This window comes from Chionomys nivalis, chromosome 1 (assembly GCF_950005125.1).
Source record: "Chionomys nivalis chromosome 1, mChiNiv1.1, whole genome shotgun sequence".
NCBI lineage: Eukaryota > Metazoa > Chordata > Mammalia > Rodentia > Cricetidae > Chionomys > Chionomys nivalis.
This window is the reverse complement of record NC_080086.1, coordinates 34854054-34881286: the sequence shown is the minus strand read 5'-3', so window position 1 is coordinate 34881286 and position 27233 is coordinate 34854054. Positions and strand designations below refer to the sequence as shown.

General features: G+C 46.4%; 1 protein-coding gene across 4 annotated transcripts in view; it reads left to right on the top strand.

Moving 5' to 3' along the window:
• The window catches only part of Tsen2 (tRNA splicing endonuclease subunit 2), a 47486-nt gene extending 21130 nt beyond the window's left edge, over positions 1-26356 (top strand). For 3 of the 4 annotated variants that reach the window (XM_057770525.1, XM_057770518.1, XM_057770531.1), the window contains exons 5-12: positions 450-936; positions 1761-1838; positions 9984-10034; positions 18669-18807; positions 23007-23043; positions 24134-24245; positions 24672-24761; positions 25612-26356. In XM_057770525.1, the coding sequence (XP_057626508.1) occupies positions 450-936; positions 1761-1838; positions 9984-10034; positions 18669-18807; positions 23007-23043; positions 24134-24245; positions 24672-24761; positions 25612-25671 (1054 nt within the window). In that variant the 3' untranslated portion in view covers positions 25672-26356. The remainder of the gene's footprint in view (positions 1-449; positions 937-1760; positions 1839-9983; positions 10035-18668; positions 18808-23006; positions 23044-24133; positions 24246-24671; positions 24762-25611) is intronic. The other variant, XM_057770540.1, reaches the window with a different exon arrangement.
• Positions 26357-27233: the final 877 nt, after the last annotated feature.

The window sequence follows — 27233 nt, the reverse complement described above, 5'->3', positions numbered from 1 at the left end:
ATATCCAGTGATGTTCTTGGATGCTGTGAAAAACATTGATTCAAATTCACGTTCCAGTGCTATAAACGAAGGGCCTTATACTATGAAAGGGGTGCCTTAAGGAACAATGTGATAACCAAGATTAAAAATAAGTCAAAATGGATCCCAGTAAAAGGTGATATTTTCTCTGCCTTATTTACCAGCGTCTCTTGATTTTAAATTACTTAAATTTTCACACTTTGTTAAATGGGGGTTAATTCTGTCAAAGTAAGCAAATGATACCAAAGGGCCAGTGATCGTGCTTGTTGCTGGACAGTTAGATGTGGGAGAATGTGAAGGAGGCAAGCTCTGCCTGTAATCCACCGTTCAGGAAAACTTAACATCTTCACAGGCCATCTTATAGGCTTCTTGGTGGTTTTGTTGTCTTAGGGTTGAGACGGGTGTGTTATTGCCAGTGTTTCTGTTGGCAGGTATCAGCATCGAGTGGAATGGGCCATGGACTTCATGCGTAGACAGGGCCAGGATGAGAGCACTCTGCAGAAGATCCTTAGAGACTACACAGAACCACTTGATCCTCCTTGCAGAAAGGGGAAAGAAGAGGCCCCACAGCGTGATCCACTCATCTCCGAGGCCAGCTCCTCCCTGGAAGGCAGAGTGGGAAAGGACAAACTCTCTATGACCACTGGAGGTGCTGGACCATCAGATGGTGAGGGTCTCAGCACACACTCAGACTGCCTACAGGGGCCTGGCCATGCCACATTCACTGTGGCTAGTCCATCTAGCCTTAATGGACATGTGATAGAGGATACCACAGTTCTGCCCCAGGTCCCCTGCCAGGATGGCATTTGGCCTGAAGACAGCAGCCAGGCGGCAGGAGAGCAAAGGGCTGCTCACGAGTATGTGCTCGTTGAGGAAGAGCTGTGTGATGTCCAGGAGGAGGAGGCCTCAGATGAGAAGGTATGTAGAACAAAGTGCCATGCTCCCTCATCTGGACATCAGTTACCAGCGGCCAGTCTGAGAACGCTGCTGTCCGTCTTGGCTTTGTAAAGAGAGAGTCTGCATCCGTTTCAGCTCTCACTTTGCTCTCCATCACTGTTAGTCCCTCACTGACACAGACTTGGCTGTGACTAGATGTAGGAAGGGTATAGCAGTGAGGTCAGTGCTACCCACTGTTGCAGCGTCCCCAGGACTTTGGGTGCATGTCCCCTGGAGATACGAGACTGTCCGTCATTCCTCCACAGCCACCTGCTGCTAGCCAGCAGATGTCTGCCCACTGGGTGCCCTTCACTTGCTGCTGGGCAGGCCTGCTGTCATTCTGGGCCCGTATGGTGCTGCTGAGGCCACTACTGAAGCCCAGCCCCTGTTGCACAGCAGTTGTGAGGACAGTTTCCACTAAATTCAAATTTTAAACAAAATTTTTTACAACTAAGTTAAAACAAGTAATTCTCTGTGTCTTGTTTGGGAGAAGAAACACAGTGTAATTGCCTGATCTCAGGTACATCTAAGAGAATGAAGATTTTGACATCTAAGAACAGGTACACAGCTTGGGAGTGGGAGACACTGTTCAGCTGTGGAGTTATCACATCTGTGGGGACAATCCATGGGATAGTGTTAGCAGCAGAAAAGCCAGACCCTCCTTTTCCACGAAGGTTGTTTTACACAACAGTGTGTCAGCATTGAGTGTATGAAGTGTTTGTTTGTGGATTCAGTCTTCGTGACAGGTGGTGCTCACCTGTGTGCGGGTAGCTGATTCTCTTCCTTTCTTCCTTCCTTCCTTGTAGTTGCTTCAAAGAAAGAGACTGGTGTGCAGGAGAAACCCATACAGGATCTTTGAGCACCTGCAACTCAGCCTAGAAGAGGTGTGTATGTATTTCGCTGTCTCAGTCCTGGGTCAGTCTTGCCCTGTACGCTGTGCACCTAAGCCCTCCTCAGAGAGTGGTTCTGCATAGAATGCTAAATGTTGAAACACCTGCCTGGATGCTGGTCCTCAGCCTCTTCCCTTGGCTCTGAGAGTGTGTTGGAGTTTGGCTATAGCTCACAGAAATCACTGAAATGGTATGTGAGAGCCCCGGGTTCAAACCCTCAGCCAGGAAAGAATAGGAGAATTGAACATTTAAGGGTTTTGTATGAGACCTCCCTCTCCTCCTTTATCTCTCTTCTCCCCCACTTTTTCCTCCTCTTCATTTTTCCTTTTTTTAAGATAGCTTATTGCTACATAGCCCAGGCTAGCCTAAATTCACAGCCCTCCTGCCTTGGGTGTCCTAGGATTTGGGTATGTACCACCACACCCAACTTGAGTTCTTCTTTTCTTTTTTCTTTTTTTTTTTATATTTATTTATTTATTATGTATACAATATTCTGTCTGTGTGTATGTCTGCAGGCCAGAAGAGGGCACCAGACATCATTACAGATGGTTGTGAGCCACCATGTGGTTGCTGGGAATTGAACTCAGGACCTTTGGAAGAGCAGGCAATGCTCTTAACCTCTGAGCCATCTCTCCAGCCCCGAGTTCTTCTTTTCTCATCAAGGTTTCGGAATATTGTCAGGATTTTCTGTTCTGTTCTGTTCTGTTTGTTTGTTTGTTTGTTTCATGACATAACTCTGGCTGTCCAAGCACTCACTATATAGACAGTTGGCCTCAAACACAGAGACCCCTTGACAGCCTCCTGAGTGCTGGGATTGAAGGTGTGCGTTCATGCCCAGCTAATTTTCATCAGCTTTTTAAAAATTCATCTTTATTACGATCTAATTAGAATACCTGTTCTTTCATTTGAAAGTGTGTAACTCAGGCTGACAACAAAGGTCATTGACCAAGTACCTGCCTGGATCAATCCCCAATACTGAAAAAAATAAATAAATAAAAATACACAGTCTACCTGGTGTGGCCACATGTACCTGTGGTCCTAGTTACTTGGGAGGCTGAAGGCTGAAGATGGTGATCATTTGAGCCCAGAAATTTAAAGTCATACTCTTTCAAAATAAAAAAAAAAAAAGTGAGAGAGAATTAGAATTTTTTAAATTGCAGAAGCTACTGTTTTTAATATGCTGTGTGAATCTGATCACGTACTTCCTGCTGAGTGAGTTGGTTCTAGGCATTTCCATCTGCAGAATCACTTAGCGTGCTCCCCTCACTGAATTAGCGACGTTCTGAAGTGTCCTCCAAAAAGTGACCTCCCACTGCCCCTCTGATGTCTTCCTCTAGCTTGCGATCCCATGCGGCTGAAGCCCTCCCTTCTTGCTCCCATTCCTCTGCACACAACTGTCTTTCTGCTGTGGGAGGCAACGGGCCCTTGTCTTCCTGGGCTTCTCCAGTAGCTCTGCAGCTCCGCGGCTAGTGACAGACATGTAGGTCTCTGGCCGGAGAGTGTGTTGTGTTCATCCCCGGTGGTCTCTCCAGGGCTGTGTCTGTAACCCTCCGTTCCCTGGACCATGCTTCTCTTCCTTGCAGGAAGGCCAGTGACAGAAATCTGAGTGGGGAGGGCTGTTGGGGACATCACCTTATCTTTTATTTTCTTCCCCTGAGGCTGATGGTGTACCTTGAAATTCAGTAGCCACTGGCCTCATGTGACTGTTTCAATTTAAACTAATTAAACTTGAATAAGTTCAAATTTCCATTATCTAGTTGCCCCAGCCACATTTCTTTGTACCAGACAGGCACATGTGACCTCTGTGCTGGATGCTGCGTAGAACATTTTTAGTTTCTTAGACAGGGGAGGCTGGGACAAAAATAAAATGAGCCAGCATCACACTCCATTGATTTGAGTAACTACAATTCCACCACAGAAATTTGTGATCACTTTTATTACTATTAAAATACTGATCCTAACTGTAAAATTACTTTCACCACAACCTTTTGATTGTTGGGGTTTTGTTTGTTAGTTTTTTGCATTTTTGAGGCAGGGTTTCTATGTGTGATCCTGGCTGTCCTGAAACTCACTCTGTAGACCAGGCTGGCCTTGAACTCACAGAGCCTGTCTCTGCCTCCCTAGTGCATGCGCCACCACCGCCCAGCTTGAATGACTTTTTTGAGAGCTCAGATTTTCCTCCTTCGCCATATTTAAGGCCAGCTTCACTGTATATGCATGTAAGAACTTCCCCTGAGTGGCACTGAGGGTCTACTTGGTTCAGACCATGCTTGTGGACCAGCAGGAAAAAGAGAGGATCAGCTCTCCCTGGCGTTGGTTCTTAAACTTCTTTTGGAATCATGAGAATCATGAGAAAGTGCTGCTGCTGCTGCTGCTGCTGCTGCTGCTGCTGCTGCTGCTGCTGCTGCTGCTGCTGCTGCTGCTGCTGCTGCTGCTGCTGGGGCCAAACCAGGCTTTCGTGTAAGCTGGGCAAGAGGAGGCACTGAGCTACCCCAGCCCAAGAACAAAACAGTTGAAACAACAAACTTCTTTGTAGCTGGTAGTAAAAGAAATAAGGTTAGAATAATTAAAAGTTTAAGAATGAAAAGAATGGCCCAAAGAGACTAAAGCAGACCACCTGTATGTAGACGGGAAGTCAATATTTAGTGAAAAATCTCATTTCCTGTCAGTGAAGAAAAGACAATGGATCTGCAGTGTTGGGCAGCTCCTTAACCGTATGGGAAGAGATCTGCGATCCTGCCTCCTAGTGTATACAGCTCAGGGCAGTTAAAGAAAGAGGTGCCAGGCATGGTGGCACATGCCTGTAGTCTTAGTGCTTGGGAAGTGGAGGCAAAAGGATCAGGAGTTGAAGGCCAGCTGTTTCACATAGATTTGGGTTTGGTTTTTTACTTAAAAATTTAAGTTAGCGTACAAAGTGTGCTTCATTGTGTTCATACATGTGTGTCGATATATTTTATTTCTGTTCTCATTTCATTGCCCCCTTCACTCCTCTACCCCGCCCTTTGTCCCCTTACTGCCCTCAGATAAACACCCCCTGCTCTCACCTGGATCCCATTACCTTCTTTTCTTTCCTGTCCACCCCCTGGAAGATCTTAGCTTCTTCTCACTCCGGCATCCTTTCTCGTGTTATGCTAATACACGCAAATGTAGATACAGAGTCTACATTTGATGAGGGGGGGCCTGCAGAATTTGGCCTTCTGAGGCAGGCCGATTTCGCTTCACACAATAATCTCCATTTTCCTGCAAATGTATCGTTTCATTTTTCTTTCTGGTCGAATGAAATCCCATTGTTCGTGTGCACCATGATTTCTCTATCCTTTGCACACAGTAACTATCCTTAGGTGGTAAGAGCCTCCTTGTAAACCCTGTGACTGGCTGTTGGGAAAAGGGAAGCTGGTGGGGCCTTGGGGGAATGATGCCAGCAGGGGTGTGTCCCTCCCTTTGTAGTGTTTTGTTCAGCCAGCATTTCTGAAAGACCTCCTGTGTGGCGGGCAGGGCAGGGTAGGTGCTGGAGATGTGAGCAGGAGAAAGACCTCATCCTCCTGTTCTTCTGGGGATCTGCAGTTGGGAAGGGGAAGGGAGCTCCTGTGCAGCACCTGCCCCGTCTGCCTCACCTGCACCATCCGCTCCAGATACGGGTTGCACTGTGCTTGTTCCATTTCATGGAAGAGGGAACATCCACAGGGGTGCTCATTGGCCCATGATTATGTGGGCTCAGCTCCAGGGCTCAAGAGGAAGTCACACATAATGAGAACAATGGAATAGTGTGTGTGCTGGTCTCAGTGTCTCTGCTAAGGACCGATTTGTATTATCTCGAGTCCTCATATAGCCCTAGATCCTGTTGTGAGCTCTCTGATGGGGAAAAAACTGAACCTCAGGTTGGTTAAGTTCCTTGCTCAAGATCAGTACTTGGACCTCAGCCCTCTGACTCTACAGCCTGAGCTCTGAAGCATTTGCTGGGAACTGCCAGTGATAAATGGCAATAAGTGAGATGACGGTGATTGGGATCATACCTCCGTAACATGGCATTTGCTGAGCATGCCTGCAGCCCTGGGTTTGCTCCCAGCTGTGTTAAAGATAGAAGTGAACTAATAGACAAAGATAAATGGTTCTGAGCAAGGTAGCCCACACCTTTAATCCCAGCACTGGGAGGTCGAAGCAGAGGGATGTCTGTGAGTTCCAAGTCAGCTTGGTGTATATACCAAATTCCAGGACAGACAGGGATACACAGTGAAACCCTTTCTCTAAAAACAGAAAAGGTAAGTAGGGAGAAAATGCTGACCTCATCAACATAGCACATAAGAGGTAGCATCCCTTTGGTTTTCAGATGGTAACATGTTGTAGGAGCAGTGGGCTGCATTCTGCCACCCGGCTCCTGGCCGCCTGGCTAGCTTTGCCCCAAAATAACAACACACAAACTGTATTCATATAAACACTGCTTGGCCCATTTCTATTAATGTGTGTAGCACCACGAGATGCGCTTACCAGGAAGATTCTAACCTACATCCATCCTTGATCGGGGCTTCATCGCGTCTGCCCCAGAGAGGAGAAGAAATGGCGTCTGAGCTCACTTCCTCTTCCTCCCAGCATTCTGTTCTGTTTACTCCACCCACCTAAAGGCTGGCCTATCAAATGGGCCAAGGCAGTTTCTTTATTAACCAATGACCTTCCTCCATCAATAACATTCCGGGATGTTTCCCTGAGAGGATCATAGTGAAAGTCAGATGAGATATGGCATGTGTCAGGTGCCTGTCGTGGAAGGCATGCAGGGATGACCGCATCTCTCACCAGGATGGTGCATCCTGGGTGGACTTAGCCCCAGTTTAGCTTCTGATTCTCTCTGTTGGCCTGGCACAAAATGACAGGTTCGTTCATTTGTTTGTTTGTTTGTTTGTTTTTCCTCTTAATTTAAAAATGAGCTCCAGCAAAATTTGGTTTGACTGTAGCTTGTAGAAGGATGTGGCTTGCTAAGGGAAAGCTTAAGGAAGGGGGCGGGTCTTTCAGATGGGCTCCCTTCTGCTTGCTGAGCATAACAATTTTCTTTGAGTTCATGTTCAGTATCAGATATCACATTAACTTAACGCAAATGCAAGGCCCTTGCGCACGTCCTTCCTGGCGGGAGTTCCTGACTCTTTGGTAACCCACATTCCCTCCCCCACAGCAAGTTCTCTTCTCTCTAAATTATTGATGCCATCATAAACTAAGAATTCACAGTAATTGCATCACCTGAGTGGCTTTTGCCTGTCCCTCTGTTGGACGCTGACAGCTGTAACACAGCCAGCATCTTCCACAGCCGGCGTCTTCCCTGTCGGGCTCTTGAACCATGCTCATGGCTAACTACCACTTGGCTGATTCTGTGCTTGCTCTCTCTCTCTCTCTCTTCTCTCGTGTGTCTTCCATTAAGGAGTCATGTGATCATTGAGCCAGGCTGCTCCATAGCTTTGGAGAGGTCTGCCTTTGAGAACTGGCTTTCCAGTGCTGTGGACCCTGACCTGAGTAAGACCTATGATGGGAAAACTGTCATCAGGTTCACTTCCACTGAGCACCCAAAAGGGGAAGAAGCTTGCTGGTGATGCCAGCTTTGCAGACCTCCCTCTCCTGTCTCGTGAGGATCTGACTCCAAATAGAAACACCTCAGGGAGATGGGAGAGATAAGGGTTAAGGGCACTGGCTCTTATCCTCAGGAGGACCCAAGCTCTGTTCCCATTACCCACATAGTGGCTCCAGTTCCTGGAAATCTGATGCCCCCTTCCGGCCTCCTTGGATTCCTGGCACACACGTGACACACTTACATACATACATACAGGCAAAATACCCATATGCATAAAATAACAATTGAAAATAAAAGCAGTTTAAACCACCTCAATGAAAGCTTGAACCCAGGTCTGCTAGATTCCATCTCCACTCTGATCCTCTGAGGCTGACCTTTTTTTTTTCTTTTTCACCTTTCTGAACCAAGAAATACAAATGTGGCAGGAAAAAAAAAAAAAAAAGGTACTTACCATCTGGGGCGACAGCTTTATCTTTTCCATTGTGTTTCTGGTCACCTGGTCCATCCAAAAACTGCGGTGTTCAGTAGTAATAAAGGTGAAGACAAGGGTGAGGCCAAGACAAGGTTGTGGGGCTGTGGGGCTGTGGGCAGCACTAAGAGGACCAGACCAGCCTCGGGGTGGGTTGGCCCCTGGAAAGCAAGACGAGCCTGTGGGGCCTGTGGGGCCATGGGCAGCAGAAAGAACCAGCCCTCAGGACGGGTAGGCCCTGGAAAGCAAGCCCAGCAGGTGCAGAACACCCAGTGGGTCTAACTGCCTGGACCTAAGCCAGGGCAGGAGTCGGGGTTCCTTTCATTCTTTTAGCACAGGCATTGAACCCTCACCAAAGGGAAGCGAGACACTCTTAGAGGCTGAGGGACAGCATCAGGCTGCTCTGCCTGCTGTGATCTTCTCAAGACGTCCATGGGTGAAAGACATTTCCAGACAAAAGCAAGCACTCTGGAGGAGACAGGCAGAAGAGCCTACGGTGAGGAAAGAGCCTTTAACATGGTAGACAGCCAGAGTGGAAGGCTGGGCATATTCCAAGAGCAGGACTGAGACACCATGCCTGCTCTGAACAGTATTTCTATGAGAATAACTGTTTCCCTGTGGTTAGTGTTTGACTCTTTTTACTCTTTGCTCTTTGGGGCCACCACCCAGCTCCCAAATGAATGCACGGAGACTTATTATCACTTATAAATACCGAGCCTTAGCTTGACTTATTTCTAGCCAGCTTTTCGTAACTTAAATCATCCCATCTACCTTTTGCCTCTGGGCTTTTACCTTTCTCTGGTCTATATTCCTTTCTTTCCTTCTTACTCCATGGCTGGCTGGGTGGCTGCCCTGACGTCCTCCTCTTCTTTCTCTGTTCCTCCCTCTTCTCCTTCTCTTCAATTTATTTTCTCTGCCTGGCAGCCCAGTCTGTTTCTTTCTCCTGCCTCACTATTGACCAGTCAGCTCTTTATTAGACCAATCACATGTTTTAGACAGGCACAGTAACACAGCTTCGCAGAGTTAAACAAATGCAACATTAGAATGCAGCACATCTTTGCATCATTAAACAAATATCCCACAGCATAAAGGAATGTAACACATTTTAAACCAATGTTCCACAGCATTTTCCAAATGATGAGAATACTGGTACTGTTTCGCAGTCACCGTGAGGTCTGGCTGTGGTGGGCTCTGCCATGGTCTCACCAGAGGCTTTGGGCTTTTCTGCCTCTGCCTGTGTCCCCCCACCTAGCAGGAACACGAATGAGGCAGATAGCTTTTTGAGTTTAAGATCTAAGACCTGCAGACAGCCTTGGAGAGCTGCAGCTGTGGAGAACATCAGCCCAGTGGCTCTGGGTGGTTCCAAGGAGGTCACTGAGGATGCCGGGCGGTGGTGGCACACGCTTTTAATCCCAGCACTCGGGAGGCAGAGGCAGACGGATCTCTGGGAGTCCGAGGCCAGCCTGGTCTACAAGAGCTAGTTCCGGGACAGGCACCAAAGTTACAGAGAAACCCTGTCTCGAAAAAAAAAAAAAGGTCACTGAGGGGCTACACTAATTCACCTTTCAGCTTTCTGGCCCATTGTTGCTACATGTACCCCAGGTTAGGACAAGAGGGGACAGTGAGGAAAAAAGCCAAGTCCTGTTTGTACTCCAGGGCCCTCCTGCCCTGAACCTGGAGGCAGGGAATGTTTGTAATTATTTATGGGCAGTGTGTCTCATGCCTTTTCAAATACTTTGATGTTAGGAAAGTCAGATTGGGATATTGTTTGGTAGGGTAGTTCAGCCATGCAGGAGGAGGTCCCCAGTCTGCAGCACTGGTGTCAGTAAAACACAAAGTAAGCCAGTGTCACTACAAGCTGTCTTTCAGTAGTGCCCACCACCCATCTCCTGGGCACCTGAGACCTGAGGACCATAGTAAATCCTGACTGCCTGGGACAAAAGCCACCACATGTAGCTGTTGGGATTGGATCAGCATTTGAAAGCATGTTGGCTTCGTCAGAAAGCTATTTTTATTTTTGTTGGGTGATGCTGGGGTGAACCATGGGCATGCAAGACGGTTGCTTACCTGCCCACCCTAAAAGACTGTTTCTAATGGGAACTCCCCTGCTCTGTTGTAGGCTTTCTTCCTGGCATACGCCCTGGGATGTTTAAGTATTTACTATGAGAAGGTAAGTTTCTGTATGCGCATAATCTCACAGTTCCCCTGTGGACAGTAGGTTGAGCCCCTTCCCATGGAGCTGTAGCACAAATGTGTCAACTTTGACTGAAAAAAAGTAGGAATTATCTTTTTCCTGTAAGTTTTGGGTTTGGAGCCTCAGCTGGAACAGTTCAGGCACAAGCTAGGGTGAACCTTTTAGAGTATGTCTTTCTCAGAACCTGTGGGAAGTGCAGGGATGGTACTAAAATCACCAGCAAAAAGTAAAGCTCTGCAGGCTGGGAGCAGCTCAGGAGCAGAGTGCCTGCTCGGCATGTTTGAGACCTTGTTCCTTCCCCAGCACTGGGAGAATAATCAAAGTCACCCATGTGTGGTTCCTACACGTGTATGTATAGGAACCCTTTAAATTCAATGGTTTTTGTTTGTTTGGATTTTTTATATTTTGGTTTTGTTTTTTGTTTGTTTGATTTTTTTATGTGTATAGGTATTTTGCCTGCATGTTTGTGCAGCCCATTCGTGTTTGGTCCACAGAGTCCACAGAGGGCCTTGGTCTCCTGGAACTGGAGCACAGACAGTTGCGCTGCCATGCGGATGCTGAGACTGGACCAGTGCTCTTACTTATGGCAGAGCCATTTCTCCAGTCCTTCGCTTTCGTTTTTGAGTTGAGATCTCCCTTTATAGCCTAGGCAGGCCTGAAGCTCACTGAGTGCTGGAATTACATGTGCGAGCCCAGCTTGCCTGTGCTGTTTCCGATCCTTTCTGCCTCTTAGTAGGAGCTGAATTAACAAGCTAACTGAGGCCCTGGGGAAATAAGTAACTCAGCCAAGGCCTCCTGCCTAGTGTGGTTAGAATCAGCTGGTTAACCCATACCTTGGTGACTTCAAAATCTGTGGTTTCACCTTGGCCAGGGCATTGTCATTGCTGACCTCTAGGCAGATGAAAGGGGGTGGCCTGTCGCCTGTCACTGGACATCCTTTGTCCTATTTTTCCTTGATGTCATGCTTATTCAAAGTATGTAAGATACAAGAAAGAAGAAGAAGGGAGACAAACAGCAGAGGAAGTGCTTGTGTCTGCTTCTTAGGGATCCCCCAGGCACCCTGCTGGGACTCCTCCTTCTTAGGGAGACTTAGTGAGGAATCGAAGCCACACATACAGGAACAGAAACTAACCCAAGGTGTTTATAAGAGCTATTTGTGACCTAGGGACGGAGTCCAGGGCCTTGTTGATACTATGCACATGCTCTGCCAGTGAGCCGTGGCCCAGCCAGCTGAAGGGTTAATTCTTTCCCAAGCAATAGAATCAGGAAAGGCACTTTCCAAACCCATCCAGTTACTCGTGACTGTTTTCTGAAGGAACCCGAAAAGCAGTCTTGTTCTGTTCAAGTCTCCTTTCTGGACACAGCTGGGTTATGCTACACCCTCAGGTGGCCTGAACACAGCCAGGTTAGCGCTGTACGGCTTGCTGTGCCCACAGCTGGGCTATCAGACTACACCATCAGGTGGCCATTCTCCTACCTGAAAGCTGAGATGGAGCCAGGGACCATCTTTGGTTCTTGAATGAAAATTTCACTTACAGAATTATTTTTTACTCTCCCACACCTGGCCTGGCGTTGCAGTAGCTGCCCACTAAAGGACAGTGTATGCTAACACACTCCAGTGAGCTTGTTGCACTGGAGTTCAACACTACACGCTGGTTCCTTTGCCCAGAATGTCATTACCCAGATTCCCACCTTTTTACATGGCCTCTGACCCCTTGACCTTTGCTGTTTCTCATTGAAAAGTTTTTGCACCCTATAAGCCTCTCCACCAACACAGCAATCCAAATCAAACCAAATCAAATTCAATTAGAAAAAGCCCATGTTTAATAGGTTAAATGCTCCTAGATGATTTTCAGGGAAGAGACCAACAAAATCCACATGTCTATATTCTGGGGGGCAGTTTAAATACCTTGTGGAAATGGTCTTGAACATCTCTAGGGGAGGGGTCATCATTTGGCAGGCTTCCTGAGATGCAGCAGGGTTTGGAGAGAGATGGGGGAAAGGGCTTGAGGTGAAGCTTCCACCAGAACATTCCAGACTTTTGGGTATATGGATGCCAGGGGCCGGGGTGGTGCTTCCACCAAAACACTCATTCCTTTCCCTCACCCTCTCCCAAGGATGGAGCCTGGAACCTATGTCTGCTGAGCCCATGCTCCATCACTAAGCTGCACCCTGGCCTCAGCATTTCCTTTCCGGGGTTCTCTAATGTTGGCCACTTGTTCATTTCCAGACCACTAAATAATCACTCAATAACTATACTCTTTGGCCAATATCTTAAGCGTATTGCTAGCTAGCTAGCTCTTACATCTACAATTAACCCATTTCCATTCATCTGTGTATTACCACATGGCTGTGGCTTACTGGCAAGGTTCCGGCTGGTGGCTTGCATTTTTCTCCTCTGCGACTCCATGGCATCTCCTGACTCTTCCTACTCCATGTACATATATGTGTGTGTGTATGTATGTGTGTATGTGTATGTATATATATATATATATATATATATATATATATATATATATATATATATATATCTTCCAGACTGGCTGTATTCTGTTAAGCCATTAGCCAAAAGCAGCATCTTTATTCATTAACCAATAAAAGCAACACATAGAAAGACCTCCCACACCATTTCCCCTTTTCTGTTTAAATGAAAAGGAAGATTTTAACTTTAACATAGTAAAATTACATATAACAAAAGAGTTAAGCAAGAATTACAGTTACAATATTTATATCTATTTTATCTTTTATCATAACTAAGGAAAACTAACTATAATTATAAATTCTCCAATTCCATCAAAGACTCCAGAAGGATATAATATTACCTAAGTTAACAGAAAGTTCATTGTAAGCAACTTCCAAAGTTCTAGAATTGACAGAAACATCTTGCTGCCTGGACAGTCACCCAAAGTTCTTCTGTAATGATGGGGCATCCATATTCAGCCTACAGGCCCATAGTATACAGCAGACTTTTCCATGAAGCAGGATTTTCAAAGACGGTTCCACCTCTATTGGCAGTTTGTCAGTCACTTTCTTCTGTATCCTGCAGAATGTCTAGCAGACTCTTCCACGAAGCAGGAACCTCGAAGGATCGTCTCACCTTTAGGCAAGTTCAGCAGTCATTTCTCTGTGTGTCCTGCATGTCCAGTTCATACAGCATAGCATCAAGCAGTCCAGGAAAGAGCAGTTTCTTGCCCAGATGGCTAGCAAACTCCTTAAGGAGCATCTTCAATGCCCATCATCCTCTTAAAGTAGATTAGTGCTGCCAGGAGCAGATGTGTCTCATTGTCACAAAAAGTCTAAATTATTAAAACATTTTAAATGCCATATTCTGTTAGTCTATGAATGGTTTGAAGAATATCTATCCATCTGAGATATAGCTCTGTACATCTGGAAAACCTAACTAGCATGACTACCAGCTTGACTATTATAGATGACTATTAACCTGTATTTCTTAATTATACATTGAATTTTTAAAAAGATTTTTTTTTATTTATTATGTATACAGCATTCTGCCTGTATATCTGGCTGCACTCCAGAAGAGGGCACCAGATCTTATTATAGATGGTTGTGAGCCACCATGTGGGTGCTGGGAATTGAACTCAGGACCTCTGGAAGAGCAGCCAGTGCTCTTAACCCCTGAGCCATCTCTCCAGCCCTTTTTTTAAAACAGATATTTTTTACGTTGAATTTTTAAATGAGCTGCAAAACACAATACCTTAATCAAGAGCAAAAATATACATATAACAAAATTGACCTAAAATTTGTATCAGTAGACCAAGATCCATACCAATGCAAAGTATTCATATCTATATATCCCCCTTTAAATGTAAACAAACATTTATAAACAATATTTGGGAATTTGGACGTAGTTCTCTCCAAACTACTTCCAACTGTTTATTTGGCAAAGTAATTTGGGGGGGCATTCACGGCGACCTTTGTGGGGGGGGTGTCTTGGTTTGTCAAACCACATTAGTCTGGAAGGAATCCATAGGTTCTCATCTGTGGAAACAAAGGAAGAACCTTTTTTTTCAAAGCAACAAATCCTTAGACCCAAATTCTGAAGTCATAAAATATATATATATATATATATATATATATATATATATATATATATATATATGTTGGTTTAGCTTAGCAGCCAATACAATGAAATGTCTCTCTGTACTTAGTTCCTTCACTATCAAAAAATTCAAAGAACTCTCCAAAACCACAGAGAAACCCTGTCTCGAAAAACCAAAAAAAAAAAAAAAAAAAAAATTCAAAGAATACAATAATGTACATAATCCATCTTTACATTATTTTTCTTTATTTTTTTAATCTATGACTGTCTGTACTCTGTCTCTTTAAAGACTTTGTTTTTATTTTTTAAATGGTTTGCTTCTTTTTAATAACTCCCTATACTCTTTTTCTTCTCTCTCCCAAGCCTATGTACATTTATCCAACACTGCCACCCATTTAGAGGTCTTTTCCATCTGAATTTGTCTTTATTGGGTATCTATAATTATCTTTTGACCAGAAGTGCCCCCCTTTTTAAAATGCTAAGCAGGCATGGCTAGGGCCAACACGGCCCTGCCTGCTTGCTCCACCCAGTCCAACATGGCAAAGGCATGTTTGCTGCCTCTGAGAGCCATGTACTTTGCCCCATTTTTAGGCACACAGCAGGTCTATGTTGCTATTAAGCAAGTTGTAGCACTGCTCACAAACCTCATTAAATTCTCCGCATCAGGACCTCCCGAAAGAGTCAGAGCCATTTGTGCTGGCAAACCAGGAAGTCACTGTTTTTTAAAGAAGCTGCGCAGTTTTTGCTGCTACCTGTGAGCCAAGAAGCCTTCTCTTAAAAGAATCGCACCTCTGCTTGCTTCTAGCAAAGAGTCCCACCTGAGAAGATGCTACCAAAAAGCCGTGCCTAACTCTCTTCTTTTGTATCTAGAATTCCTTTTTTTTTACCCAACTTTGTGTATTTTATTTTATTTTTATTTTTTTATTTTTATTTATTGATTGATTGATTGATTGATTTCTTAAAGATTTCTGCCTCTTCCCTGCCACCGCCTCCCATTTCCCTCCCCCTCCCCCCGATCAAGTCCCCCTCCCTCGTCAGCCCTAAGAACAATCAGGGTTCCCTGTCCTGTGGGAAGTCCAAGGACCACCCACCTCCATCCAGGTCTAGTAAGGTGAGCATCCAAACTGCCTAGGCTCCCACAAAGCCAGTATGTGCAGTGGGATCAAAAACCCAGTGCCATTGTTCTTGAGTTCTCAGTAGTCCTCATTGTCCGCTATGTTCAGCGAGTCCGGTTTTATCCCATGTTTTTTCAGATCCAGGCCAGCTGGCCTTGGTGAGTTCACAATAGAACATCCCCATTGTCTCAGTGTGTGGGTGCACCCCTCGCGGTCCTGAGTTCCTTGCTCGTGCTCTCTCTCCTTCTGCTCCTGATTTGGACCTTGAGATTTCAGTCCGGTGCTCCAATGTGGGTCTCTTTCTCTGTCTCTTTTCATCGCCTGATGAAGGTTAATATTCAGGAGGATGCCTATATGTTTTTCTTTGGGTTCACCTTCTTATTTAGCTTCTCTAGGATCACGAATTCTAGGCTCAATGTCCTTTATTTATGGCTAGAAACCAAATATGAGTGAGTACATCCCATGTTCCTCTTTTTGAGTCTGGCTTACCTCACTCAGGATAGTGTTTTCTATTTCCATCCATTTGCATGCAAAATTCAAGAAGTCATTGTTCTTTACTGCTGAGTAGTACTCTAATATGTATATATTCCATACTTTCTTCATCCATTCTTCCATTGAAGGGCATCTAGGTTGTTTCCAGGTTCTGGCTATTACAAACAATGCTGCTATGAACATAGTTGAGCATATACTTTTGTTGTGTGATAGGGCATCTCTTGGGTATATTCCCAAGAGTGGTATTGCTGGGTCCAGGAGTAGGGTGATCCCGAATTTCCTGAGAAACCGCCATACTGCTTTCCAAAGTGGTTGCACAAGTTTGCATTCCCACCAGCAATGGATGAGTGTACCCCTTTCTCCACAACCTCTCCAGCAGAGGCTATCATTGGTGTTTTTGATTTTAGCCATTCTGACAGGTGTAAGATGGTATCTTAATGTTGTCTTGATTTGTATTTCCCTGATCGCTAAGGAAGTTGAGCATGATCTTAAGTGTCTTTTGGCCATTTGAACTTCTTCTGTTGAGAATTCTCTGTTCAGCTCAGTGCCCCATTTTATAATTGGGTTGATTAGCCTTTTACGGTCTAGTTTCTTGAGTTCTTTATATATTTTGGAGATCAGACCTTTGTCAGTTGCGGGATTGGTGAAGATCTTCTCCCAGTCAGTGGGTTGCCTTTTTGTCTTAGTGACAGTGTCCTTTGCTTTACAGAAGCTTCTCAGTCTCAGGAGGTCCCATTTGTTCAATGATGCCCTTAGTGTCTGTGCTGCTGGGGTTATACATTGGAAGTGGTCTACTGTGCCCATGTGTTGTAGAGTACTTCCCACTTTCTCACACCTGAGAGCCCTGGAAAAAAAAAGAAGCAGACACGCCCAGGAGGAGTAGAAGACTGGAAATAATCAAACTGAGGGCAGAAATCAACAAAATAGAAACACAGAAAACAGTCCAAAGAATCAATGAAACAAAAAGTTGGTTCTTGGAAAAAATCAACAAGATCGACAAACCCCTATCCAAACTAATTAAACGACAGAGAAAGAACACGCAAATAAATAAGATCAGAAATGAAAAGGGACATAACCACAGACACAGAGGAAATTCAGAGAATCATTAGATCTTACTACAAGAGCCTGTATGCCACAAAACTGGAAAATGCTAAAGAAATGGACATTTTTTTAGATAAGTACCATATACCAAAGCTAAACCAAGACCAGGTGAACGATCTAAATAGACCTGTTAGTCGCGAAGAATTAGAAACTGTTATCAAAAATCTCCCTTCCAAAAAAAGCTCAGGACCAGATGGTTTCAATGCAGAATTCTACAAGAACTTCCAAGAAGAGCTAATACCTATACTCCTTAATGTATTCCACAATATAGAAACAGAAGAGTCATTGCCAAACTCCTTTTATGAAGCTACAGTTACCCTGATACCAAAACCACACAAAGACCCAACCAAGAAAGAGAATTACAGGCCTATATCACTCATGAACATCGACGCAAAAATTCTCAATAAAATACTGACAAACCGAATCCAAGAACACATTAGAAAAATTATCCATTATGATCAAGTAGGCTTCATCCCAGAAATGCAGGGCTGGTTCAACATACGCAAATCTATCAATGTAATCCACCATATAAATAAACTGAAAGAAAAAAAAACCATGTGATCATTTCATTAGATGCTGAAAAAGCATTCGACAAAATTCAACACCCCTTTATGATAAAGGTCTTGGAGAGATTAGGGATACAAGGGTCATACCTAAATATAATAAAAGCTATTTACAGCAAGCCGACAGCTAACATTAAATTAAACAGAGAAAAATTCAAAGCCATCCCAAAAATCAGGAACACAACAAGGATGTCCACTCTCTCCATACCTCTTCAATATAGTGCTTGAAGTTCTAGCAATAGCAATAGAATTCCTTTTTAAGCTTTCTCAGGTTTTATGTGGATATAGTCGACCACACTGGCGCTCCAATTTGTCGTTGGAAGCTGCTTGTTCATTCCTGGCTTCCCAGACTCGAAATAATCACACAGAAACTGCGTTAATTAAATCACTGCTTGGCCTATTAACTCTAGCTTTTTATTGGCTCGCTCTTATATCCTAAACTAATTTCATTTATCCTAAACTAACCCATTTCTATTATTCTGCGTATTACCACGTGGTTGTGGCTTACCAGCAAGGTTCCGGCTGGCAGCTTACGTCTTCCTCCATGGTGGCTCCTGACTCTGCCTACTATTGTGTATATGTGTGTGTGTGTGTGTGTGTGTGTGTGTGTGTGTGTAATCTGGTTATATTCTGTTAAGCCATTGGCAGAAAGCAGCTTCTTTATTCATTAACCAATAAAAGCAATAAATACATAGACAGAAGGGCTTCCCACACCACTCTAAAGTCCTGCTTCAGAAGAGATGAGTGAGGGCCTTGGGCGGGCACTACGTGGGTCGTTGGAGATGCGAGAAGACGGCAAGTTCAAGGCTAGCCTAGGCTACAGCTGTGAGACTCTGTCTCAAAAAAAAAAAAAAACTGTCCCCACACCCACAAAAACAGTTCTGAGAATATGTGCATAGCTTTTTTAACTGCACATATGTAGGATGGCTGGGCTGTAGCTCAGTGGTAGAGCGCATGCCTATGTGCTCACAAGACCTGTTTTGCACACCCAGCACTGAAGGGGAAAAAGTGTGATTAAATTAACATGACCCAAATCACCAAGGTTGCTCATGTTGCTTTCTCTTGCTTGAGATGGACCTTACAGTAGCACCTGTGTTACGAGGAGCCATACATAGTGGTTGCTGTCGTATAGTCAGTGTGGGTCAGGTTTCCTGAATGAAACCCCTCTTGTTTGTCTCCATTGCTGCTGTGGTACCGTCCTAGTCTAGATGTGTACTCGCTTACCGAGTGGGAGTGAAGACACACAAACTAATGTCTCTTCTTCAAACAACAACTCTAGGAGCCTTTAACGATAGTAAAGCTCTGGCAAGCCTTCACCGCGGTCCAGCCCACCTTCAGGACTACCTACATGGCCTACCACTACTTCCGAAGCAAAGGCTGGGTGCCCAAAGTCGGGCTCAAGTATGGAACAGATCTGTGTGAGTAGCTCTTGGGTGTGTGTGTGTGTGTGTGTGTGTGTGTGTGTGTGTGTGTGTGTGGCAGATCCGAAGACAGGGTCAGCACATTTTGCCTGGGACGGTGGGCTAGCTATCTGTGCTGTTGATGATTTGAATAGAAATTCTGGGTATTTGGATGGGATGGGTTAAGTCCACAGAGTGAGAAGGCAGTCTGTTGAGGAAGCTACAAGCAGACGCAGGCTTTTCTTACCACAGACGAGAGTTCCGTTGGACCTGCTGACTGTACCTCAGCCATGGTCTTGTGTGATTTTGGTCAGCTGTGTCCTTGCAGCTTCGCTTGCCTCATCCCCCAAATGAGAAGAGTCCTGGAGTTGCGATGAAGGCCCCAGCTGTCATCTGTTGAACACACTCTCGGTGTGGCGCTGTACATCCTGTGACACTCATTCCTCGTGGCAGCCTTTGCTGTTATGTGTCCCAGTGCTCATCACTCCCGTGGAGAGGAACGGTCATGTGCCTTAGTGGTTTCCAGGACCAGTCATTTCCAGGCTTTGGATCCTGGTGTGCAGGCTCATGGGAACTTCATGTTACTGCCTCCGCAGGGATCCCCTGGGGGCTGTGAGCATATGAGAGAGTTGTATCTGGGAAGGGCTGTGAGGATGGTGTGCGAGGGTTGTATCTGGGAAGGGCTGTGAGGATGGTGTGAGAGGGTTGTATCTGGGAAGGGCTGTGAGGATGGTGTGAGAGGGTTGTATCTGGGAAGGGCTTGCTGGGCAGAGCAAACAGCAAGCACAGAGGCGAAGGCCAGTCTCAGGAACTACACAGAGGTAAGAGTGTGGAGAACACGGGTCCTGAGGGGCTCAGGCTGGGCCTGGATCTGGGAATTGGACAAATGAAAAGTCTTTGAAGTGACCTGGTTTAGTGAGACCCTCTGAGTGCTGTCTTACCAGTGACTGAAGAGGCCTGGAATGGAGGAGAAACTGGGTTTGATTCCCAGCACACGCATGGCGGATCACACCCATCTGTGACTCCAGTTCCAGAGAATTTTACTTCCTCTTGAGCCTCTGCTGGGCACCAAGCACACATATGGAGCACAAAAACACATGCAGGCAAAACATCCAGATAATAAAAAATTAAAAATAGATCAAAATTGTAATGCTCTAAAATAGACTGTGCTTAACCTGGTGCTGCTAGAATTTTTTCCCAGGTTGAGGCATAAGCAACATTCACCCCTGCTTATGTCCTAATGTCCCAGTGAGGAACTGAAGGACAATTCTGCCGAAGTTCTCTCTGGGGGCCAGTCAGTTGGTTGTTTTTTTGTTTTTGTTTTGTTTTGTTTTTGTTTTTTTAGGTGAGGGGCTACTTACAGTGCTGTGGGTGCTGCTTTCCGCCCAACAGGCCACACCTAGAAAGGATGAGGGCTCATCACATAGACCCATAGATGGGCCCCACCCCACACTGTACCTTAGTCTTCCCAGGCCTATCTATGCTAGTCCCTCCCCTAGGCCACATGTAATTAAGGAAAAGTTACATTCAGCAGGTGGTAAGGAGTCCTGGATACTCAGGTGAGGGTCTCATGACCATCCCCACCCCTCCATGCTGGGCATAAACAGTCAACAAGCTTAGCTGAGATGACCCATTTCCAAGGGGGCACAGCTGAACCCCCCAGAGAGTTGCCTGGCTCCGAGGATAGTCACAACACCTGGAATTGTGGGATAGTCTTCAGGGGGTACCAGCAGCCCAGAACTCTTCTTCTGGTCAGCAGCTGGCCGGTTGCTGTGTGCCATCCGTCTTTCTTCCATCCTGGGCGTTGCACACGTGGCTGGTGGGGTGAGCTGCGCTTGCCCTGAGCTGAGGATAGCTTTGTGTTGTTTCTTTTGACTTCCTCTCACCCACTCCTGAGATCACAGCCACTCCACCGACCTGACAGGTCTCCACCATTCTCATCCCCAGAGCGGAATAGAAGCTGAAGCGATCAGCAAGGCTGTCCAGTATGTTGAGATGCAGCATGGGTAACAGAGCTCTTGGGTCACAGCTAGATCTACTTCCTATCGACTGCGTGGCCTTAGTTGGCTTCTTCATTCGCCTGAGCTCTGTCTTATCACCGTCGTGTGATGTTGAGGAAGCATCTGTGTAGAGCACTTCTGGAAAGGGCTGTCCGAGGCATGTCCACGTGACTCATGACTTACTCTAAGCATTGAACCCCCCAGAATTTGGGGTGAAGATACAAATTTGGTTTCTGACATGGATTCAGGGGGTAGAGAGGACCTTCATTTCTTGAAGCTTCACCCTTGGGTGATTAATTTTTTTGTTTGTGTCTTGAAATGGAGTTTCATCACGTTGCCCAGGCCACTCTCACAGCTGAACAACCCTCCTGGCTCAGCTTCCTGCCTAGCTGGGATTACATGTGTGTGTCACTGTGCCCAGCAATCCCCTCATTTTAGACTCTTGGAAAGCAGTTCAGAGAGGTAACTGTTCTAAAGTCTCACATCCTGAGTTGTCAGAGATTGGGCCGGAAGCAATGGTCCTGGGTCCACCTTCATCCCATTGCCGTACCCCCAAAGTGGAGAGTTGTTTGAATGAGTACTCAAATGGCAATGAATGTGACCACAGGAAATGGACTAGAAACAGCAGGCTAGGTGAAGGGGTTCTGCAGTGTTCTGGGGTCCTGAACTGGCTCCAGGATCACTGTCTTCCAAAAGGAAATTGTGGCTATTGCTCAAGGGGAACGAACTTTCCTTGACCTATCCTTTCCTTGACATTGGGAGTAAAGGAGCAGCCAATGTCCCTGGGCTAGCTTGTGGCAGCAACAGTGGCATAGCTGTGGGTTACTTATAGATTTTGGCCTTCGGCGCTTGGCTGTGGCATTCATTGTTTGTTTATTTAAGGCTTAGGGGCTTATTACAGAGTTCCCTTTTATTTTACATGAAATCCCATGAGCATCTCCGGGTGCTCAGGGTCCCGGCTTCCGGTTGCTGTCTTCAGCACAGGCTCTTAGGATCACTCATTGTCAGGTGCTCAGGGTCCCGGCTTCCGGTTGCTGTCTTCAGCACGGGCCCTTAGGATCACTCACTAAGTGCTGAACTCATGGCACATGACACAGCACAGGGCCAGGCCTGGATGCTCAGGAACTGCCTAGAAGAAGCGAGATGGACATGGCGGGCAGCTAGCCAGTACCTGCCACCAAAGGGTCCCTGTGGAGGTGTACAGTCTTTAGGCCCAGGCTCCTTCAATGAGAGACTCTTTTTGATCTCTGCAGTATGGCTTCACTCCTTCATGTGTAAGATCCCCACGAGAAAGGCAGTGTGGTCACTGGGTGGAGTGTGTGGTTATGGATCTTTATAGCCTCTTGGCTGAATTTCTTTCTTAGTTATTTTAGCTTTCATTTCTGTGTGTGCATGGGCTCAGGTTTGCAAGGGCACATGTGCCATGGTGTGGGCCCAGTGTATGGTTATTCATACCAAGCATTTTTACCTGCTGAGACATCTTGCCAGCCCAAGCATGTGAGTGCGTGCAATACATGCATATGACTGCAGGCAAGCATGCATCAGGAGGTCAGAGGAGGATGGCAGGTGGCTTCTTCTGTCATTCCTTGCCTTATTTCCTTATCTCCCAGTGAACCGGAACAGAAGCTCATTGTTTTGGCTGGGCTGGCCAGCAAGCTCTTGAGATCCACCTCCCACACCCCGCCTCTCCATCCCTGCTGCTGGGGTTACAGGCATGCGTAACCATAATCCACCTTTATGTGGTGTTGGGGTTTGAAACTCGGGTCCTCAAACTCAAACAGTGCTCTTACCACTGGGCCATCTCCCCAGGACCTGCATTTCTACACTTATGTAACCAAGAGGCTGAGAAGTGACCCTTGGCTTCCCCTAAAATAAGCCAGAAGTTTGCTCATCTGCCGTGCTCACCTGCCACAGCAGACGGGGCTACCCTCGCTCTGAGTCATCACAAATACTGTACAATTTATGGACTTCATGTTTTTCCTACCACGTTACACACTGGACTCAGTCCCAACACCAGAAGGAGAGCTGCTTATGGGGTGGACGAGGATATCGAGGTTTGGCAGTGGATCTGACTGACTTCTTTGTTTCTGGGAAGGAGTTTGGGTATGAAGCCAGCCTGGGGGGCAGAGAGCAGAGTGTCCTCGTGCAGAGAGCGGGGTGCTTGCCTCACTCTGGCCTGGCTGTGATGGATTAACATCTCCTTTCTCCTCTTTGCAGTGCTGTATCGGAAAGGCCCTCCGTTTTACCACGCAAGGTTTGGAAAATTTTTAAATTAATTGAAAAAACACAAGGAAATTTCTGGCTTCAAGTTTCATTTTCAATGTCTCAGAAACAATTAAAAGTCATATTCCTAGCCAGGTGGAGCACTCAGGAGGCAGAGGCAGGCGAATCTCTGAGTTCAAGGCCAGCCTGGTCTACAAAGGGAGTTCCAGGACAGCCAGGGCTGCATGGTAAAACCCTGTCTCAAAAACTAAAAACAGTAGTATTGCTAGAGCTGGAGAGATGACTTGGTGGTTAGGAGCACTGGCTGCTTTTCCAGAGGCTCCAGGTTCAGTTCTCAGCCCCCACATGGTGGCTTTCAACAACAGGACCCAATATCTGTCATCCACAGACACCAAGCATGAATGTGGTACACAGACACATGCAGGCAAACACCTATATTACTTTTTCAATGGTTTATTTTTATTTTATGTACTTGATGTTTTGCCTGCATATGTGTCTGCATAAGGGTATCAGATCCCCTGGAACAGGAGTTACAGACAGTTGTGAGCTGCCGTGTGGGCGCTGGGAATTGACCCCGTGTACTATAGTAGAGCAACCAGTGCTCTTAACCACTGAGCAATCTCTCCAGCCAAACATAATACTTATAAAAATAAAATATATTTCTTTAAAAAGTCATACTTCCGGCCAAGTGTGGTAGCTCATGTCTTTAACACCAGCACTCTGAGGGTGAGGCAGGTGAAGCTTCTGTAAGTTTGAGGCCAACCTGGTCTACACTGCAAGTTCCAGGCTAGCTAGGGCTACAGAGTGAGACTCTGTTTTGCACTGTATACATTATGTATGTGTTAAACACCAGGTTAGTCTGTGTGCAGTCTTCAGAGCATCCAAGCAGCTGTATGAACTGACGCTTTCACCTAGAGAGAAACGCTTCTATTCCTATGTCAGTAAGCATGTGATCATCCTGGAGCGGGTAACTTCCTGTCGGTTTGTCATTAGTGATTCTCTTTAATGGTCTGGGCTCTTAGCAGCACTGAGAAATCCTTGTGTCTTGGTTTTAGTGGGACACACTGCTCTCTGAACAAGGTGATTTTAGGGTTTCCCAAGATGCCTCTCTTGTCTCCTAGCTATTCTGTCATTGTTGAGCTCGTGGACGACAACTTCGAGGGCTCCCTCCGCAGGCCTTTTAGCTGGAAGTCGCTGGCTGCCTTGAGCAGAGTCTCAGGGAACGTCTCTAAGGTAACACGGCTTTAGCCTTGCCTGTCATTTACCTAGTTCCTTTTTAAAATTGGAAGTGTAGGAGATGGAGAAATGGTTCCATGGTTAAGAGCACACCACAGTGTGTGTGTCCAGTGTACGCAGGGACGGGTGCACACCACAGTGTGTGTATCCAGTGTACACAGGGACGGGTGCATACCACAGTGTGTGTATCCAGTGTACACAGGGACAGATGCACACCACAGTGTGTGTCCAGTGTACAGTGAGACGGGTGCACACCACAGTGTGTGTATCCAGTGTACACAGGGACAGATGCACACCACAGTGTGTGTCCAGTGTACAGTGAGACGGGTGCACACCACAGTGTGTGTGTCCAGTGTACACAGGGACAGGCAGGGTGCCTGAACCTCTCCACACACTGGCATATGTGGTCTCTGTTTCCTGCAGGAGCTGATGCTGTGCTACTTGATTAAGCCCTCTTCCATGACGAGCAAAGACATGGAGACCCCAGAATGCATGAAGAGGATTCAGGTTCAGGTGTGTGCAGCAGAACTAGGGCCACAGCCTCCTGAGAGTCTGCTCGCACTGCATCTTCTGGATCCTACAGGAAGGATCTTTTCTTGATGGAAAGCTTCTTCTGGCCCTGTAAACCTCGCTCCCTTTCCTCCCCTTGAACCTGGGAGACTCCACCATTCCACAGTACCTGGCTCTCTTGCTTTCCCTTCTGCTGTAGCCAGGCCAGGCCTCCCGCAGGTCCCACGCCCAGAGACTAGCCGTCTATGCCTCCTCAAACTTCTTCAGTGTTGAGAGTAAAAACAGGGCCTCGCTCACACCAAGTGCCTGTTCTGCCACTGAGCCTCGCACGTCCACACCGCTCACTCCCTTGCTCCCGCATGGAGCCGGGCGCCTTCCAGTACTGGCTGTTTTCCTCTGCTAGTGCTGCCGGTTCATCACTGAGTCCCTAGTGCTGTTGCTGCTTCTGTGCCCTTCCCTTTGCCACTGCCCAGAAGACCTCCCACACGCAGCCAGTGTGGCCTTGCTTTCCTTCTCTCGGGAGGCTATGTCCTCCTAGGTCCCAGTCAGAGCCGCTGTCAGTCTCTAGGGCCCCAGTGCCTCCTCCCTCCATTTGTTCTGATCTTCTCTAGGTTGGTGGTTCATAAAAATGTCAACCAGAGTTCACCTCTCACTTCCATGGCTGACCAACAAGTGCCAGTGCCCCTCAGACCACCAGTCCTAGGGGTCAGGCACTAGCCTTTGTCACTGCTGTGTGCTGGGGCACTAATTCAGTGGTGACAGTGAACAGGTTCCTGTGTGAGGCTCATAGTGTCACATGCCTGGGACTCCCATTTCTTTTTCTGACGCCCAGCCCTCTTTTGCTCGGTTGCAGGAAGTGATTCTCAGTCGATGGGTTTCTTCGCGAGAGAGAAGTGACCAAGATGAGCTTTGACCTTCGACCTCAGAGTCCGCAGTTCACTGGCAACTCTGACTATGCATTATCAATCTTCCTAGAGAAGCATCCGCATGTTTGGGGATCACAGCCTCATATTCTGTGGCTCTAAGTGGAAAATCTACTCCTGTGGCTCAGCTCACCCAAGGACTTCAACCAATAACCCAAATGATTGAAAATCAGTGATGGTCTGGAAGCCTTGAAAAGCTGAGTGACTGATACATTCTCAATGAACTCATTATTTGACGTGTTTGCTTGTTGAACACAAAATTCTACAGTATTAGCTATTTAAAATGCATCTTGTGCCAGGTGGTGGTGGCGCATGCCTTTAATCCCAGCACTCAGGAGGCAGAGGCTGGCAGAGCTCTGTGAGTTTGAGGTCAGCCTGACCTACAAGAGCTAGTTCCAGGACAGACTCCAAAGCTACAGAGAAACCCTGTCTCAAAAAAATCACACACACACACAAAAAAAATGCATCTTGCACCAGGCGATGGTGTCGCATACCTATAATCCTAGCACGTGGGGAGCAGAGGCAGGCAGATCTGTGAGTTCAAGTCCAGCCTGGTCTACAAAGTGAGTTAAAAAAAAAAAAATGTGTCTTGCTTTTGCTTTGAAGAACTTTTTATAAAATAAAGATGAGCAGTAAGCTTTTGGAAAGAACAAATACAGCTTACGTTTAGCAGAATATGACATCGTTCCCTCTTCCTGTGGGTTGGAGAGCAGAGAAGCTGTTGGCATCAGAGAAGCTGAGGGGCATTTGGGCATCTTAGTCAATTTTTGTGTCTTTAGCAGAATACCTGATGATAGCACATAAAGAGAAAGGCTTATTTTGTTCATCATTTTCATGGCTGGAAAGTCCAAACACATGGCACAGGTCTGGCGCTTGACAGCATCATAATATTCTGGAGAAGTGGAAAGGGGCATGAACCAAGACAAGACTTGGTTACGGGATACCAGTCTCTGGGGAGCTAACCCATCCTTTAAGAACCTCATTAATCCCTTACAAGGGTGAAGCTACTGATTTGATTCTCTCCCTTGAGGAACTTGGCCTTTGGTTAACGGGTAAATTACGCGTCAGCAGGTTTTGCTATACTTTTACCAGATAGCCTGCCAGGGGGGAGGACTTGAGGGTGGTCCTGTGACCTGTGGCCACCAGCTTCCTGACTTCACGCAGTCTGTGCATGGTGCCACATCCTAGTTGTGTGCATCTGTCCAGACCTCGCTCCTGCCTTCACACCTGTGTGATCTGAAGAGCAGGCTCAGTAGTGCAGCGCCTCCCTGCCCCGGACTCCCAGTGAGCATCAGTGGGCTGTGCAAACAGTTTGCTCCGAGTTCATTTTGGTGAATTTTTTCTTTTTTTTTTTTTTTTTTTTGTCATTTTTACCATCATGTGATTCCCCCAGGCTCCTGAGTGGAGATTTTCTTGTTTTGAGTCATCAATTTTCAGAACTTTGAAAGTGAACCAAAAGTTTGAGGAGCCACTTCACACTTCATTCAGTCCTGCTCAGTGCTTGCATGCCTTGCAGTCCGAGCTCTTCCAGGGATGCTTCATCCCGCACTGT